The 20,061-nt window shown below is 28.2% G+C and overlaps 1 protein-coding gene across 3 annotated transcripts in view; it reads right to left on the bottom strand.

Moving 5' to 3' along the window:
• LOC122514250 (ras-specific guanine nucleotide-releasing factor 2-like) overlaps positions 1-20,061 on the bottom strand; it is a 46,774-nt gene that overhangs the window by 10,000 nt on the left and 16,713 nt on the right. For all 3 annotated transcript variants that reach the window (XM_043630960.1, XM_043630963.1, XM_043630961.1), the window contains exons 6-8: positions 9,545-9,651; positions 2,840-2,987; positions 1,396-1,715 (exon numbers count right to left, since the gene is read on the bottom strand). In XM_043630960.1, coding sequence (XP_043486895.1) covers positions 1,396-1,715; positions 2,840-2,987; positions 9,545-9,651 — 575 coding nt within the window. The remainder of the gene's footprint in view (positions 1-1,395; positions 1,716-2,839; positions 2,988-9,544; positions 9,652-20,061) is intronic.

Here is a 20,061-nt window from a genome sequence, read left to right as displayed (position 1 = left end):
TCGATTTCCCCTTCTCCTAATTCTTTTCTACTTTTCGGGGTTTCTCCTACTCGAATTTCAGTGATTCTCGGAGATACATGTATAGAAGCCCCTGTATATAATCTCTCTGGTTGGGATCGATCGGTCAAACATTTAACTGAGAGATAGGAGGTTAAGTACAAAGCCGTTCAGGTTATTAGCTTCAACAGGTAGTAGCTCTAGTCGTATATAAACAATAGCCTCCTAATCATCGATTCTAATAAATTCCATTAAAGTTTACGAAATTCATTTTCATGGACAATGAATCGATATACAAGATTAATCGATTCCTAATTGTCATTGATTAAGAAAATGCTTCGTTTAACATCTGATCGATTTTAACAAATAAAATCTTCGATGATATACATAGGATCAAATATTCATACCCTAATTAAGATACATTGTTGTATTCCTTCTATCGATAAAGTTTGAAAGAAAGTGTACATAAGTGTTTATTTGCATAATTCTCTATCTATCCCTACGGACCTAAACGTTGACTACAATTAACGCATCTTCGAGCATGTAATTCGATAAATTTTCCGGCGCCTGCATTTAGGTCGGATTGCAGGATCGACGTTTCGAGAACGATGCAAATGACGTACGTGCACACCTAACTATGCATGTTAATGGGTAATATAACTATTTCTTCGAATTATTAGTTACTCTAAATCAAATCAAATCAAATCAAATGATCGTCAATAATATTCTATCTCGAATAAAATTATTTCAAGATTATTGATTTCTTGTATTATTCAATAAATGAATTATTATTAAATAATAATATTTATTAGTTAGGGAAGAAATTCAAAGGTTGCTTATTATATCCTTCCATCAAATAATATAGATAGGATGAAAATCGATCTCTCTCGACGGTGATAATCTAATGTTAACATGCAGGTGAGGAGAGGAAGGGGATTAAATCGTTCTATTGAACTAGATACATATATTCTGGTGGAATAGGAAATCACGCTGAAATAGTCGCGATTTGCTTTTCGCTATTCGGAAAAAGGTACTATGGAAATTTATAGGAAACGATTGAAATCGGTTGTACTGAATTGGCCGGATGCAGGCGACGTAAATTGCGCACTGGTTGGTTGAGATGAAAAAAAAAAGATTAAAAAATACAGAAAATAGAGGAAGAGTAACGAAAGTAACCAAAAAAAGAAAAGAAAAAAAATATAAATAGAAGAACGATCACAGAGAGACGTTATATTGCATGTGCATACATGTATACGTATTGCTATGGGAACTAGAAAAGCTGACAAATGATGAGTGTGTGCGTATGTGTGTCTCTGTGTGAAAAATAAAGAAAAAAATAAAGAGAAAGATATATATAGCGTTAGTGAAAATAGAAAATTAAAATAAAGTGAAACAAACCTGTTCCGTTTGCGCATACTTTCTGCATGTGGGCTCTTGATATATTGTTCGACGATTTGTTTCCAACGTCTACGGCAAAGCCAGCCACGGAAAAAGCTTTGAACTTTTTTAATTTTCTGCATTTCGATGGAACCTTCGGTGATACCTCGTAAACCGAGCGAACAGGATACGAGTGAACCTTGAATTTCGGGATAAAGACCATAATATCCCATACCACTTGCTAAAGTTCCTGTTCCTTGGGACAAAGTCCTTTGAACTCCTGGACGAGTTGTGAATCCTTGCGCAACTGATGGCCTTAATTCCTTCTTCAAAGTACATAACTAGAAGTCAATCAATTATTATGTTATTGAAAATTAAGTTTAAACGTATTTGCGAATACGTTTGGTTGATTTGTATTGAATATAAATTCATCATTTTTTAATTTTTTTTTTTTTATGGCAAGGATTATTATAAAATAGAAATATTTATTTTTATTTATTTTTTTTGTCGCATTTTCTAAGTCGAAACAATTTACATATCTATATTTAAACTTAATCCCTTTTAATGTGTCATAATTTACTGAAATAGGCAACCCATTTATCCAACATTATTTCTAACTGCAAGTACTCGAGAACTCCGACAAGGATTTTCTATTACCGTAGTTTTGAAAACTTTGTAGCTAACTATAATTTCGGATCTATCCCGAGGCTAATTTTAAAATGATTCATCTTTAGAAGAAAACTTTTGAAACCTATGCATTATATCATTTACAGTATTCTCGGTGTATACTCTATAGTCGTAACGTAATAGGTTGCAACAGCTGCAACAGTTCTTTAATTTGCATTTATATCTAATTAATATTCATATATTTTTGATTATTACCTTACGTGAGTTTAAAATTAATGTTCTACATAATTATCAAGTTTAATTATAATATATAATATAATATAATAAAATTATACATTATAATAAATAATACGAGGGCTGATTTATCAAATAAATATATTAGAAATAGTTTGTACGAATTTATATATCGATTCGATAATCATAATGAACTGTCACGGAACAATATGGCAAAGTTCGTTTTACACGGCATGTAATCTAGAAATAGTTATGTAAATCGATACATTTTATTATCTGGAAATGTTGTTTATGTCTGTCGTTATTTTAGACAGAATACGATTCGATAAATAATTGTAATGTGAATATTCTTGATATAGTTTTATTACTTTTATTTTAGAGAGAAAACATGATAGATATTATATAAGAATAATAAGATAAGATAAAATAATAATTAATGTAATAAATTTGATCTAAATTTGTGTCTAGATTTTCAAATAAATAATAATCCTCTTTCTTTCTTTCTTTGTAAAATCAAGAACTGGAAAAAGGAAAAATATTGTCTATCATCGTATAAAATTGTCGAGCTGAAAAATATGGCGGATTTTATTGCATTATAGCTTACCTCCGCCCTGAGCTTTTTTATTTCCGATGCAAGCTCCTCGCATTGTTGTGTGTACTGCCACTTAGCCGTTTTCTCACTTTCCACGATCTGCAACAGGTGCAGATGCTTTTGCTCGAGTTCTTCCTTTTGCTGCAGCAATTTGTTGAAACTGAAATCAATGTACGAAAATAAATGGATTTTTGAATGACAAAAGGGAAAGAAAGAAAGAAGGAAAAATCGATTGGAAAATAAAAATGGAACAAAATATATTCAACAATTAATTTTAACGACAGTGTTGTTTGTGTAAAATAATATTACTTTTTTTCTTTTTTTGTTGAAATAAATTGTAAAATGTAATATGAATCGCGAAATTGATATTTTTTTTTAATCTAAATTACCAATACAGTAATAATAAATGTTTTTAATTCGAAGTATTGAGTTGATAGGTGTGCTTACGCGTGTGTAAGAATTTTTAATAATAATAAAAAAAAAAAAAAAAGAAATACGATATTTAAAATTAAAATTCAGAGTAAAATTTAAATATCAAATATTAAAAGCATTGCGATTAAACTCAAACCAAGCACTGATATAAAATATTGAACATTAAAATTACGATGAAAAATATTAATGTCGTTTATTCGAATATAAAATAGATTAAAAATTCGAATGAAATTATAAAATTGTATTATCAATTGTTTACATATATATATAATATTAAAATTGTATTATAAAAAAGTAAAATGAAAATTGTCGGACGTTATTTATCGATTAACTCAGTATGAAATTATTCATTAAAATTATTCATTAAAAACATTATTAATTTAATTCAATGCAACAACATTTACAAAAGTTTAACTAAATTTCGTATGATTAATATGAAATAAAAAAAATCATCGAATATTAATCGTAATTATTAAAAACAACGTATAACACAAGTGAATGTTCTTAATTAAAGGATCAAAAAGAAATGAGAAGAAATATATGTGAAAATTGTACTCATTCATTTAGAAATGAGACAAAAGTTTGTAAAAAGGGCATTCGTGGGAATGGGCGAAATAGGAAACGTCATTCAAAGATTTTTTTATGAGCCTTTATAAGGAACTTTTACAAAAGAGAAGCTTCTTTGAAAAAAACTTTAAGCATTTTTCTCCATTCGCTGTGACACAAGATGGTAAAGTTTTAAAAAAAAGGAAATAGAAGAAAAAGAAAAGCAAAAAAAAAGAAAAAGGAACGACAAAAAACTATTTTACGTTTATATATATATATGTATAAATATAGATATAAATATTTCGTAGTATGGGTAAAGCAAGGAAAAACAGACTCCCAGTGAAAATACGGTTACGGTTTTCGAGCTTTACCTACTTGTATGCAATACGCTATATGCACTTAACTGTTATTTTCTCTTTGCAACGACTTTCTGAGAAAAAAAAAAAGAAAAGAAAAAGGATACTAAAATTTCGGTCTAACCAAAAGTGAACCTTACCACAGAATTTCTCCAGAATATTTCCAAGCGTTTATGGTTATTCGTGGTTATTAAAATGACGCTATCTTAAAGTTACTTAAAATAACTATTACCATAATTGTAGCCATAAGTAAAAAGCTTTCATGCTTAATTTTATCGAAAATCTTCAACGCCTTCTAAAACATTTATTATTTCTCTTCCTTAATTTCTTGGATTAATAAAATTAGAATGTTCCTCCAACTTATACACTCGAATAATTGGAATTAAAATTCTAATAAGCCTTGATGTTAATAAATGATATATCCGTAGATATGTTATTTTCTTTTTTTTTGTTTTGTCGTGATAATAAAATTACTTTACTTTGACGTCATTTGTAATCGACATAAAAATATATTTTACAATCTTTCTTTATTCATATTTATATACTATCTTCGTATCTATTCGTTCGTAATTCAATTTGTCTAATTGTAAGAAAAAATTCTTTGTCGCGTTGCTTTTTAGAAAACATTAACTCTAACAAGCATGACAACAATGTTCAAAGAGGTATCATCATCACATGCATTGCTATTACTCGATTGGCAATATCAATTTTCTAGGTGAATGAATTTCGTATTTGAATGCCCTGTAGCAATTGTCATCTGCTCAATACGAACCGCGACGAGATCGCTATAAATGTCGTTTATCCAATACATATATACATATATGCAATCATACATACATATATACGTGCAAACACACGTATATACATCCGAATTGGCGACGGAACGACAGTGATACATTATACATATTTATCTTTATTTTCTGTTTTTTTTGTTGTTGTTGTGTAAATTTGAAACTCTTAGACATTTTTTTTATTCTACAAAATTATTAATTAATTAAAAAGCTAGTATAAAAGTAAAGTGCATTCAAAGTGGTCGCTTTTTAATAACGTAAACCGAAACGTTGCTACGAAAATTGTGTGTTAGTAATTTATTTTTCTTCTTTTAATAACAAAACTAACTTAAATTTAGTTATAAAAAGAACATTTTTTTCTTTTATGTTCTTGTAAAATTTCTCAAAGAAAAAGCGAGGAAGAAATGTTTACTGAATCAACCTCAGAAAAACTGATTATCGAGAATCAAATTTAAAGTTTCGAATTTGTACCGATGTTTGCCCGGGGACAAGTTCTCAAAGAGAACTTGTAAACTCTATCAATCCATAGAATTCTAAAAAATTAGAAACTTATAAAAATTTATATAGAAAATCTAAAAAGTTCATATTGTTTCTTATTGAAACAATCTCGAGTTATTATTTCAATTAATAAAAAATAAGATAATTATTAGTACCAAGTGATGTATGATATATCCTGTATTTATATATGTATTGTATTATTATTTATTTATTATATTATATTTATATTTTAAAAGACAAAGTTCAATCAGATAGGAGAAATATATTGACCACATCAAAAGAACCACAGTTTAGTTGCATCAAAAGGAAAGATTTGAAAATTAAGTATTGCCCGCAGTAACTGTCATGTTCGGCTTACCACTACAATGTTACAGATTTCGGACAACTGTATTACTAAGCTTAGTTTAGAAGCAGGTCAGATGGTAAATGAGAGAAAGGCAGAAGTTTCCTCGCCAAAATTGCACTATATGTACTTCGTCCTATTTACTTACTTGCTAGTCTAATATCAAACTATATGTATATATATATATATATATATACCTGGTGAATATTTTAAATTGAAACTTAGCTCAAATATATTCTACTATACGTTCACGCGAATATTTTATTAATCGTAGAAGTAGTTTATCGATAACAAATGTCTATCATTTATAATAATTACTATTTTTTACATTTTTTTATTATAATATAAATGAATATAATTACAGATATATTTAACCTTTCTGATCGAACTTTCCTTTTAAAATAAATTCTTTGTACCCAAGATATTTTGTAAAGATTTAATTTTAAAAAACTCACACCGTGTATGCAAGTAACACGATTAAGATGCTTAGAAAACTTTGAAAGGTGTAAATTAACTCCATATGTTTGATTTTATCTCTTTCTCATTCCTTCTTCGTCTATATATCTTGAAATGAGATCTACCAATTATTGCTAGATTATATTAGTAGTTTAGAATTTCGGAAATTATTCGGATCTCTCTCGAAGGAATTCATAAAGTCTCGAATTTCGAGATAGAAAGTCGTAACCATACTGTGTGAGTTTTGAAAGAGGAGTCGCGAGGGTTGGTATGGAAATAGATGTGAAGATGTTAGTGGAAAAGAGAAGAACTTATCTCTCTCTCTCTTTCTCTCACACACTTCCTCTTATTTTATCTCTTTATCTATCTCTTTCACTCTTATCGGAAAGTTCAAGTTTAAAATCCCGTAAGGAATAATATTCTATACGATATGTAGATTATATAGAAAATTTATGAAGTTACACGAATATCACTATCTATGGGTATTATCGTAACTTGTTAAGGTGAGAAAAGAATATCTTAATAAATAAGATAAATCTGCATATGTGTGTCTACAAAACATAGCCGGCGCGAAATTCTAAATAATTTTTTTATAAATATACGAGTTGAGAAGAAAAAATTTTCACGATTTAATTGAATTTCGCGAAAAGCGAAAATTTGTATGAATTCGATATAACGAAAGAAATAATATGCGTATTTTTATTAGCAAAACGAGAATCGAGTAGTTCTCTTATTATTTCTACTGCGAACAAAAACATAATGTAGATAAGAAATTAAAAAAAAGGATATATAAAAATTCGTAATAAATATTAGAAGAGACACGTAAAAAAGAATAAAAGAAAAATTCCTTTCTAATTTATTAGAGTACTCGTGTCATAATAATATTCTCATCGAATTATTACATCGTACCAACAACATTAATGTATTGAAGATTAAAAAACTTGAATCCTTTAAAGAAAAAAAAAAAGATAAAATAAGTATATACCTCCTATACGTTCACACGTGTGACAAAAGAATAACAAAATTTAAAAAAGAAAAAAAAATACCCAAAGGAAAAATACTTTTCTAATTTATTAGAGTAGAGTTATATTCCATAATACTTTTCGTATTGAGTTATTACGTCGTACGAATGTCCAAGTATTAGAGATTAAAAATTCCTATCCTATGTACAATGAAAAGGAAAAAGATACGCAAATATATATATATATATATATATCAAACAAACGTGTATGTAGTTTAATATCTGTGTATGTGCATGTGTGTAATAAGCCAAGGGCGATCGAAAAACTGGTGCAGTTAGTTGGTTGTGTTGGTACAAACTGAAAAAAGCTATTCCGTTTGATTCAAACTGATATAATAAAATAACTATGGGTATTATTATTTTCATTATTATACAAAGAGAGGGAGGGAGTTGCAATTTAAGGTGTAAAAATAACTAATAAAAGATGAATAACGCGCGAGTCCTGTTTTTCTTGAAAGTCTTATATTAAAAATAATAGATAATAGAATAAGTTTAAAACCCTTTCGCATAAATGTATGTATACCGAAAAAGAAAAAAGGTGAAAAAAGATAGAAAAGAGATTTAAGTATTAATATAGAAGTACGAAAGATAATTTACCCTCGTGTCTCGTAATTTATTTTATTTGTGGAATGAAAGTAAAATATAAAAAATAGAGATAACAAAAGTGAGTGAATATTTATATTAGTTTTGATTCATTGACAAAAGATGAAAATGTCGCTTTTATACTTGGAAATTCATTTTCATTTGGTACTTGGATTTTAAAATGTAAAAGTATATTATGTATTACGTGCAAACTTTAAATTGAATCGATGTTCATTCGTCGTGATACGTGAACGTGTATAATTTTATATAATGCATATTACATATTTATGCATATTCCCTTCGTTAACATTTCTTTTTTATTTATTCGCGTATCTTGTTATTTATTTGCAAAATGTTAAAAACTCAAAAATTTGTTTAATATGTAAATACAACAAATTTAAGCATAAATATTAAAATAGTAATATTTGCAGGAAAAATACAATAATCCTATATAATATATTTCCACATAAACCAACAAATTTAAACTACGAAAAACATGATCAAATAATATAATATAGATAATATTAAGAAAAAAAAAATACAAATAATTATAAAACATATTAAACAGAAAAAAAAGAAGGTTTATCTTATAATTCATTCACGTGTTAACATCCTATAAACCTAAATAAACATCTGATAATTCTCAATGGTTCAACCTAATTTAGTAGATTATTCTAAAGCCTGTGTAAGTGAGATAACCAGAAAAAATCTCTCTCTCTCTCTCTCTCTCTCTCTCTCTCTCTCTAGCGAATATTTATTCAAATTATAGGATTTTCACGAGGAAGAAAAATAAAAAGAATGAAAGTGAGTGAGTGTATGAGAGAGAGAGAGAGAGAAAATCGATCGTGGTCTTGAAGAGTTAGTGCATCGAAAGTAGTTTAAGCACCTGATCGGATAAATAGTATATACTCGTATGTTTGCAGACAGGGAAAATGGTAAAAGGTCTCTACTTGAGTCTATTGTATTCCTGATGCAATAGCTTAGTAAATAGACATGTGAGAAAACAAATCTCTTGTCATCGTCTAGACTACTTGTTACACAAACAAATAACAGATAAAACTACTCGTACGTTATGATCATCTTGTTGAAAAAGTATCTCTCTTCTTTAATATACTCGTATAATTTGATGATAAAATTTTTCTAACATTTTATAATATTTTATTTCTGTACGACTGCGTGTTCCCGATATAATTGACAAATTTACAAATCTCAAATTCGTTCGAAGTTTATAAAAAGATTTGGATCGAACATTTAAACCACTCTATCTGACTAATTTATTATTCGAAATAGAATTTATTTGACGTTAATCCTTGAACGTGCAACTTGTTGCCGATTCGAAATAATCGAATATTCTTTAAATCAAATATTAATAAAATTTTCAATTTTATTTATTTATTTTTTTTTTCTTTTAATAATTTCTGTAACATACGAATGAAAAAGGGAAAAAAACAAGAAAATAAAAGGAAATACAATTAACTGTAACACGGTACTTTGAAATTTAACTGTGGTAAATCAAGGAAAAAAAAAAAACAAACCTTTACCAAGGATTACAACATACAATCTCGTAGTCAGACGTCTAGTGATTTACGAATCAACCGGGTAGCAGATTTCCATAATTTATTCCCATTCCCTTTTAATGATTCTCATTTAGAATTCTGCCGTCATATACGATATCCCCAGTGATTCCGTTACCTGGCTTCTTGTATAGCATCGATCCACTGTTTGCAGTCCGTTTCTGTACCCGCTTTCAACTCGTATTTTCGTTGATTTTCCCTTCTGTACGTTATCGCAAAACAGTGCTGTAAAAAGAAAAGAAGAAAAACATAAATTAATATATTTTTTAGGGGCCTTTTTTCTTTTTCTTATATCGAATATCGTTAATTGAAATATTAAACTACCGACTATGAATTTTTTCTTTCAAATTTAATTACAATTACTATTTAAATATTATATTATATTGTATTTCCTTTTTCTTTTTCTTTTTCTTTCTCTCGTTAATTTTCAATACAATATAATGTCAAAACCGGATTAAAGAAACGTAAAGTATTCATCTCTGATTTTTCTCCCCACAAAGATTTCTCTATTTCTCTCTTTACCTTTATCTTTATTTCTATTTCTCTTTCATACTGATGTAATTAACTCATTATCCGTAACACGGTGTGATAATTAATGAAGCATAATTAACTAAGCATACCTTGCGGTCAACTGTCCTAGGCGAACATTTTCCATTTATTTCAAAGCAGTATACCTCGTTCATTATTATTAACCTGACCATGTACCATACATTATCGTGTACGTAATACCGTATCGAAATACAAGGATACAAATATACCAGTCGATAAACAAACGAAGGTTATTTCACTAACTTGAAAACGATCCTATACTTTGAATTATCATATTTTACTTTTAATGCGATCGTTTGTTGATTGAACGAAAAAATATATTTCAAAATAAAACAAAATGTTTAGGAAAAAAATAGCCATTTACATAGTGACCTATATTATTTCTAAGAAATCCGATTCTAAAACGATTATTGTATTGATTATTCTTGAAATGAAAAGTTACACAATGTATATTAATTTTTCTTTTTTACATTGACACAAATCCATGGAAAAATGAATCAAAAAAAATAAAAGAAAAATGAAAAAAGAGAGAATAATATAACTGGTATATATATATTGAGTTTATTGAAAGTTGATTAAACCTTTCATCAAGATATTGTACTCGAGTAAATCAAGGGAAATTGGCAAAAATTGATTAAATAATGAACCACGTAGTTATCGACGCTTGGTGTTTTTAACTGACGGGTTTGATTCAACCATCGTTCTATTTTCTGAACGATTTCGTGTCGAAATTAATTCGATTGTTCTAATTGAGAAGTCTTCGATTAAATTTAATATAAACGTAAATATTGCGAAATAATTTATTATCTCTTTTAGATGAGTCTCCATATTTAGGATTCATTTAAAGAAAACAAAAATACATATCGTAAATTTGTATTCAAATTTAAATAAAAATATATACGTATATTACAACGAGTAAATAAATTTAATTAAAAATTAGATTTGATTGGTAGAAAATATTAACGTAGAAATTATCATAATTACTTGTCAAGTAAATTTAATAAATATTTTATTTCCATATCGTACAGTTGAATACATTAAATAATAATTTTTTAATTATATGTATACACTACATTAAGAGATAACATTTTTTTTCAAAATAATTACTATTATATCGTAATTTTGTAGCAACGTATATTTAAACGAATAAATGAAAAAAAAAAGAAATAATAATACGAGAAATTAAATGTTAAGGAAGAGAAATATCATTATCAAACTTTATTATAAGTTATCGCTGTACTTAGGAAAATTTAATGAGTGAAACTGTATCTACAATCGTACAAGTTCCAGGAGAGGGTATTGTATAAAGTTATAATATTACGGTTACTGTATATAAGCCAACGTTAAGCCAGCAATCCATCACTTTGCTGCCAAGCACATACACATACATACCTACGTAGTTACCAATGATATATAATCACGAGTGAAACTCTAGACTGGTGAGTCGATTTTCAGTCGATTTGTCATCAAGATTGCCAAAGTAAATGTTAATTGATGAGTAAGTTGAAATAAATAAAAAAAAAAATACTAACTTTAAATATAGTAATTCAACAGTATATAATATCATTTACATCGTACTCACGAATTCAGTTATTATACATATATGTATTTATGTTATGTATTAACCGAGGGTAAACTTACGAGAAATGTGAAATTTGCCAGAGGCATTCGTTTGGAAATACAAAGGAAAGCACAGCTATGAACTGGAAATTGCATTGAATCCTACACCACCAAGCATGCATTTCAACAATCCATAAATCTTACGTTTTTTTCTTTTCTTTTTTCTTCAAAAACCATAATTGCGCGAGGGAGTATAATAATAATGAATGAAATTTCGAATATAATGTGAACTAATATTTGATTTGAGAAAATATTATTCATAATGTTATATCGTTATTAATTTAAACAATTGCACGAAATGATTTCAATGAATTCTCGATAATCGTTTGAGCAAATCTAATACTCGCTTTGAGAAAGAAGATTATAATATTAATAAGAGACAATAATATCCATTAAACCATAATTCAAGCCCTTTTAGAAAGTACAAAGTATATCTCTTCCTATTATCCTTAAACGATGCAATATTACCAAGCTTACTCTTGATTAGTACAAGTTTGGTTTCTCTGCTTAGTAAACTTACTTATACCTGTTTGTCGTCGTTTACTTTACCTATCCTTCATTTAATTCTCTCGTCTAAAAGATAGAACACAATTATGATAAACGCATAAGAAATATAAAACAAACTTAATAATATTATTTTTTCGTAATAAAACGATAAATTAATAAAACTTAATTGAAATGAAACGATTCTAAGGAAAATTGTGTATCTCGTTGTTAAATTTACTTACTTTTAATTTATTAACCGAAAATAAAGTAAACTGTGTCCTTTTTGGCATCGATTTACTTGACTAATCCTCTTAATTTTTACCCAAAGAAAGAAAATACAGTTTAATACTGTATTGGGTGCAGCAGCGCTTTTGGCTCACTTCGAATGACATTAATCTTATATACGTGACCGAAGAGATGAGATAAGGAAACAAAGACGTACCGTTGAGACGTGACCGATAAAATCAACCTACCAAAGAACCGCCGAGAACTTCTTCCTTACGAAGAAAAATGCATCAAAGATTTTCTTATATAAAAGAAGGAAAAGGAAGAATTTTATACACATATATATATAGATATCTGTTTTTTTTTCTTTTTCTTTTTTTTATTATAACACTAAACCTTTAAACAGTTAATCTAGGTAAACCTATTTTAATATTATTATGGGTTACATAATCAGGATTTCATCAAAATTCAATACTAATAATAATTTAAATATAATTTGATAGATTATAAAGTTAACGTTCGAAGACAGTTAATTTAATAAGCGAACAACGTTATCGATGAATTTTAATAAACGTATATCCGGATTAAATGGAAAGAAACCTAATGAAAGAATGAGAGAGAGATTAAAGATATCTTTAAGAATTATAGTAATCTTTTTTTCAAGTTACGCTTAAGAAAGTTCTTTGAAAAAGATTTACCATTGGATAGATACATATCCTTTTTTTGTTCGATTACAATGAAAAATCGACAGGAATGATATATCCATTTTTACTTTAATATCGAATCTTCAAAATTGAATCATCGAACTGAGAGAATAATCTTCTTTAAATTTTCAAGTATAAGATCGGTAAATAAAAAATACGAATTTATTCTATTATTAAAATAAAATTCATCAATTTTATCTATATTTTTTTTTCAATAACAACTAAACTTCGTGTAAATAATTGTAATTAAATTTGATATGAATATATTCAATTAAAATTTATATCGATATAACAAATGGTATAAATTATTCAATCTATTTACGATTAATCTGATGACCTAAAATGAATTATTATTTAAATATCAATTAAATTGAATAAATTTTCTTGAATAAATAAGCCAATTTTGTTACTTCAATAATAATTACATGTTAATAATAAATACGTCACAAGCATTGCAATCAAATGTCTTTGACACGTTAACAATCAAATGTCGTAGGTGTTGTACCACGTGTAGTAATTTATCAAATTAAAATGACTTTTGTGATATTTGATTATTATTAAAATTTTGTTTTATATAATATTGACTAAAATAATTGATAGAATGGAGACTACATATTTATAGTTTTTTCCCTTTTAATATTTTGAAAAGATATCGAAAGCAGAAATTTTATAAATACCTAATTAAGTAAAACTTCACTATTGTATTCGAACGTTCTATTATTCAAACGTTGCATTATTCCCAGATGTCTTATTATTCGAACTAGGTATCTTGTTATAAAACATTCTATATTCTTTCTTCATCGGTGAATATAATTTTATATATTCTGTTGTCTGATAATATTTTTGTTTATGCCATATAACGAAGAAAATAATATTTCTTCTTAAATAATATCGCATAATGTTGATATTTAAATATTGTTTTCATAATTCATATCGTAGTCGAAGTTAAACGTAAAATAAGATTGAATTTTATATCATTTGGTATTTAAAAATACAAGCGAATAATAGGGTAAATTAAAATATAATAATTTATTCGGAATAATTATAAAAATTAAACGATATTTCTCAGAACTAAACAAATGCAATGGAAACTATACATGTATATATATATATACTTTATACGTATAAGTAATCGATACCGTAGCAAAATCAAAAGGGAAGTAAAATTATTACGAACACGTACACTACAGGAGAATAAAAAAAAAGATCGTGCTTGAATATGATACATATGGAATGAGGCACCTGACATGTACATAGCTAAACGAGAGTAAAAACGAAATAAAAAATTAATACTTTTCGTAGAAAGGTTTAATCCATAGAAGTGGAAATATCTTATCGAAATTAGATACTTCGAGATACAGGGTGTCCCAATTATTTAACATTTTATTCCTCTTTTTGCTTATACAATATTCTGATAAAATTGAACAAAAAATAACAGGGACACCCTGTAGATACCGGTAGTAAGATACTAACTTCAAATGGCATACGTATTTATACAGTTACATGACCGTGTATGTGTATCCGTGTAGAACTTTATCGACGAGTCAAAGAAAATTCGGATATATTCCAACGATAAATACTTAACGAGGGGTAAAAAGAGAAGAAGAAAAAGGTCATTTATCCTTTCTCCCAGGATACGTATTTTCCTTTCTTTATCTTTTTCTTTTTCTTTTTCTTTTTCTTCGCATTACTTTTTTTTTATCTGAACTTTTTCCATTTCTTTTTTTCTTTTTTTGATAGGGAGAAAGAAAGAAAGAAAGAAAGAAAATATAAGGGAAAGAAAATATGTAAGGGAGAGAGGGAGAGAGAGAGGGAGGGGAACACTTTAAAGGGAAAAAAATAATGACGTTGAGAAAAATGCAGGTACGTCTTCGTTTGTTCTATTTACATTTCGAGAAGAAGAAAAAGGATATCTCGAATCGCAGGCTCGATTTCATCCCAGAATAATGAAATATAAAGATGGAAAATGATTTTAAAGAGATATAATAGATGAAAAGTATACTTCTTAAAGGGAATTTCTATTATACTCGCAAAACATGAAATATTTATGTATTTTGTTCGTAATGTGCATAAAGATCGAACCGATTTATTTTCAAGCTACAACGAATTTATCTTTCAACGGGTTTGATAAATATGAAAGTTTGACATAGACTTCTCTTCGGATTTAATTTTTTTTTTTTTTCATACAACAAAAAACTAAAAATCAAATGAAAAAAAAATATTTCGAAAAAAGAAAACAATGTTATCGAGGAAAAATAAAGTTTCTCCGAGAATTATATGCCAGATCGGATCACAAAATAATATTCTTTGTATAACGTAAAGTAAATAATTTTCAAAAGTTTATTTCCATCCTCGACATTTATCAATTGTACAACAAAAAAAAAGCGAGATTTCCACAGAGAAAAATAAAAGTTTCTTTATCGAATTATATAGGTTTAATCGGATTAAATAATACAGATGAGAAGTGAGTACACTACGAATGCGAATTTAATTTATCGACTTTTTCCGCAACATTTGGAAATAATTTTGATCTTCTTAAAAGTTGAAAAAAGTTCGGGAAAATTCGTTCGATCAATTTTCAACTTTTAAACGATCTATCTTCATTTTTATTTCAATAATAATAACGCACAACCGATAACGCAATCGAAAGTACGAATAGAACATTTTCGAGAGAGGAAAATAATGATACTGAGAAAAAATAAAATTACGTCGTATCGCATGACGCTCCATTGAACCAAAAATGTTGTTCGTTGTAACGAAATGGAAATATAAAAGAAAAAAAAGAAAATAAAGAAAAGAAAATAAAGAAAAAGATACATAGACGGGTAGATAGATAGATAAATAAATAAATAGTGAGTGCACTCTAAAAGGGAATTTAACCATCCGATATTTTCAACGAATGGAATTTATCATTTTGCGAAATTTCCAAATAATTATACTCAATTCCCTAATGTACTTATATATATATATATATATATATATATATATATATATATATAAGAGTAAATCGATCCATTTGAATGATTACAATGAAAGTTCCTATTGTTAACAAAGAGAGAGAGAGAGAGAGAGAGAGAGAGAGATGATTGTCGATAAAGATAATTTGAGTTTCTTTCAAAATGAAGATAGATAGAGAAAGAGATGTAGTAAATGTGACACTGCATTACTATATCTCTCTCTTTCTCTCTCGTTCTGTTTTTCTCAGCAGGGTAAGCTCCTACGAGAAGCTTATTTTTAGCTCGAAACAGAATCGATTCATCCCTTCTGATGCTATGCTGGTTGCTGCGATGGAACTATGGAGCCCAAAGCCGCCTATATAGATGGCTGCAGAAAATACCAGAGAGAGAGAGAGAGAGTGAGAGGGTGAGAGGGGAAAAACGAAGGACAGAAAAGGAGAGAGAGAAAGATAGAACCAAACGTAGGGATAGTGTACATATATAACATATATAGTATCCCTATATACTTATATATATACCTATATATGTGTAAATATATATATGTGTATATATATGAGACTATGTGCGCTAATATGTACTCATATATATGAATGTATATAGGTATATGTGTATATGTGTGTATTTCTGTGAGTGAGTTTGTGTACATAATATTCTATAGAAAGCTTATGTTCTTACTGCGCATGTATGCACGTTGGTAGAGCAACAGGCAGGTAATACATAGAATCCAAATGCAGCGTTATATTCCAGAGAATTGTATATAGCTACTCCACCAACCACTGACTCTCTTCTCCCTCCTTCTCTCACTCTCCCTCTCTCTCTCTCTCTCTCTCTCTTTTTATCCTGATAATATGCATTCCGGCTTCCGTTGCAAGTCTGTACAACGTTGCAGCGGCTGTTCCGCTTTCGTTACTATTCTCCAAGGAAAACCCATAGAAAATTCACTATCAGGATTAAATCCCTATGCATTTTCAAAATACGATGCGTTGTAATTACTCTTGCACGCGTTAGAAGAACGTTATTAAATCTTTTACTAGTTTTTTGTTCAATCGAATCGTTTGTTTTATCTTTTATTTGTTCGGATAGTTTAAATATCACGCTTGAAAGTTTCCAATTTTTTTCTTTTCATAAATAGTAATTCATTCAAGGTAATAATTTAACATATAACAATTATTAAATCTATTTTTTTTTTATTATTTTTTGTTGTTTTTCTATACTCATAGGATTTATGTTCGTTATAGTCCTAATACGAGATTAATGTAGGATTAATTCGTTTTATAACATTTGCTCGTTAAATAGAATTTATTTAATAAAAATGAGGGCTAATCTTCGAATGTTTGAAGAGATTGTTGGATCTTTACGCGTCGTTACCTTGAATGGATTAGCATCTTCGCTACGACGAACGCGTTAATTATATCTCCTACCATTGATTTATGGAATTCAAGTGAAAGATTGATGGTTTCAACAACGGTAGAAAGCCTAACGATAAGGTTTATATATTTCCTAAAAATGTCATCGGTTTAATTTCCAAATTACGATACAGATTTAAAACCTTTTTCGAATTCGGAATATGAAAAAAATTCTTTTTTATTTATCATGGAAAAAATGCCATTACTTTTTAAATAACCAAACCTAATTTTTCGTAGTATCCAATTTATATTTCCTATTATTATTTATATTTCTTATGTCGCAATAAATGCAGATAAATATTTATAACACATAATCTATATATATATAATTTTGGTTAAACGTATTAAATGTCAAATAATAATTGTATGAATTTTCTAATCAACAGTTTGTTTAGTTCACTGCAATGTATTCTTCATTCTTGCGGTTGAAATAGTTTTAACCCAATGGTATCTTTAAATTGTCCGATTATTTCGCAAAGACATGATGTTTAAATATCTGTTAAATACACACGTATAATATAACTCTAATTAGATTTAGATATTCGTAGTAAGTAGATAGGTATAGTATAATGGAAACATAGCTGTTACGTTGTACGTGCTTTTAAAGGAGACTTGTCAGATAATTACCCACATTCCGCTAACTTCCGTTCTACATATATACGTGTAATCAACACATTCATATGCACGGTAAAATACTCTTTTACGCAAACTAATTAACCAAGCAGAAATGATTTTACAGTGGAAGCTTTTTTACGAGTACCTACTCATTTGTAAAATCGTTAAATCAATAAACTTCTATAACTTAGATTATATATACGTACTTTTAAATGGATCTGTTCTTAAACAAAATGCGATAGAAAATTATTTGACTGTATGTCTAAATATTTCATTTATAGATAGATATATATATATACATATATGTGTATCTGTAACAATATATCACTTACGTCAAACTAAAACTATAAATAAGCATTAGGTTTGTGATGAAATATTTGTAATGAAATGAATGAATTAATCTTTTAAATATATCATTGTAATATTATATGAATAAAATGATTTTTATTAGTGACCGACAATCATTCTAAGGACAGTTACTTAAAATACAAGAACGTCTAGACATTGACACGTTAAACGTGGACTCGGCCTTTTGTCCTAGAAAAGGATTCACCTAAATAACAAGGAGAACGAAGTAGTCATATTTAGAGCTATGTAAAAGGACAAAAGGAAACGTAGATAATCGATATAACTTACAATTATAACGTTCCACGTGTACCTTCTCCAACCAATAACTAATATTCGTATAGTCTTCTGAGACAAAACGCTATCTATTTAGAACATTCTAACAATGACTGCTACTACTACTACTACTATTACAAAACTGTGTTACTTGACTCTTAAATATTTTACTGTTAATTTCCGCGTTTGTTTCCTGGCTAGAAATAAGGGATGAGAATTTTCATTTATTTTGGAAATAAACAATCGTAGAGAGAAAGAGATCCACTGTAATAATACTCGTTTATAACAGAGAGAGAGAGAAAGAAAATACTGTAACAAGAACTTTTACTTATTTTTTAATGTTGATCCTTCTTCATTTTCTACTTATTAAACAAGAAATTAGAATATGAAAATATTTGAATATTTAAAATGTTTTTTTTTTTTTTTTTAGTATGAAAATAATGATACGTTGATTATTTTATTCATGCGATATGAAAAATATCAGATAAAAATTGTCAGTTATCGTCGAACATATAGAGTATCGAGTTGATTTTCTACGATATTATAGTTACATGAAAATATAAAAGTATGTTAGAGTATTTTCATGGGAAATAATTCTAGGATACTGTTTAAGAAGACGACAGCGCGTCAGACTTTGTTGCAACAACAACAGCTGTTGCAAACCCGAGTATATGTGTGTGTGTGTGTGTGTATGTTCGTTCATTTTTCACTTCGATCGTTTTTCCAATCTGTTTAACCTTCCCTTTTCTCTCTGTGATACTCGACCTACTGGTAATGCTACGACAATTATCTTCTCTCTCTCTCTTTCTTCCTTTCTCTATCTTTTAGCGAACATTTGTTCGATTAAACCTCCATGAAAAGAAAAAGACAAAGAGAAATAGTCAATGAAAAAGAAAAAGAAAAGGAAAAAATATAAAAAGAGAAAGAAAATGATCTCTCTTTGATAGAATCGTTTAAACGCTTCTGGCAGTACCAACGACAACGAGTCACTACAGAAAAGAATGATATCGGAAAAGGATAGAAATACGACGAGTAATAGGATTTTTCTCTTTTTTTTTTCTTTTTTTTATTCTTGAAACAACGTCCATTTTCCTTTTTCTTTTTGAATATTTTTCTTTTTTTTTCTTTTTCTTCCTCCTTGTTTTTTCTTTTCTTTTGCAAACGCAACCCTGACGCACGTGTATAGTGTTCGTATTTTTTGTATTTTATACACAGATGCACATACGTGTGCATATATATATGTATAAAAATTGATGTGTACGTAAATATATTATAGAAGAAATGCTTTTATTATCCACACTATCGATCGGAATATTTAAACCGAAGTAACATTCCCATCGTCGTCGTAGTCGTCGTGTTGCAGCAGCTGCATTAATTGCTACAGTTATTATAGACTCGTCCAGTGTTAATTACCGAAACTACGTCAACCGTCATTTGGGGAAGGGAGAATAA

This window comes from Polistes fuscatus, unplaced genomic scaffold (genome assembly GCF_010416935.1).
Source record: "Polistes fuscatus isolate 324 unplaced genomic scaffold, CU_Pfus_HIC Scaffold14, whole genome shotgun sequence".
NCBI classification, from domain to species: domain Eukaryota; kingdom Metazoa; phylum Arthropoda; class Insecta; order Hymenoptera; family Vespidae; genus Polistes; species Polistes fuscatus.
Note: the sequence above shows the minus strand (reverse complement) of the source record. Positions and strands in the feature narration are given on the sequence as shown.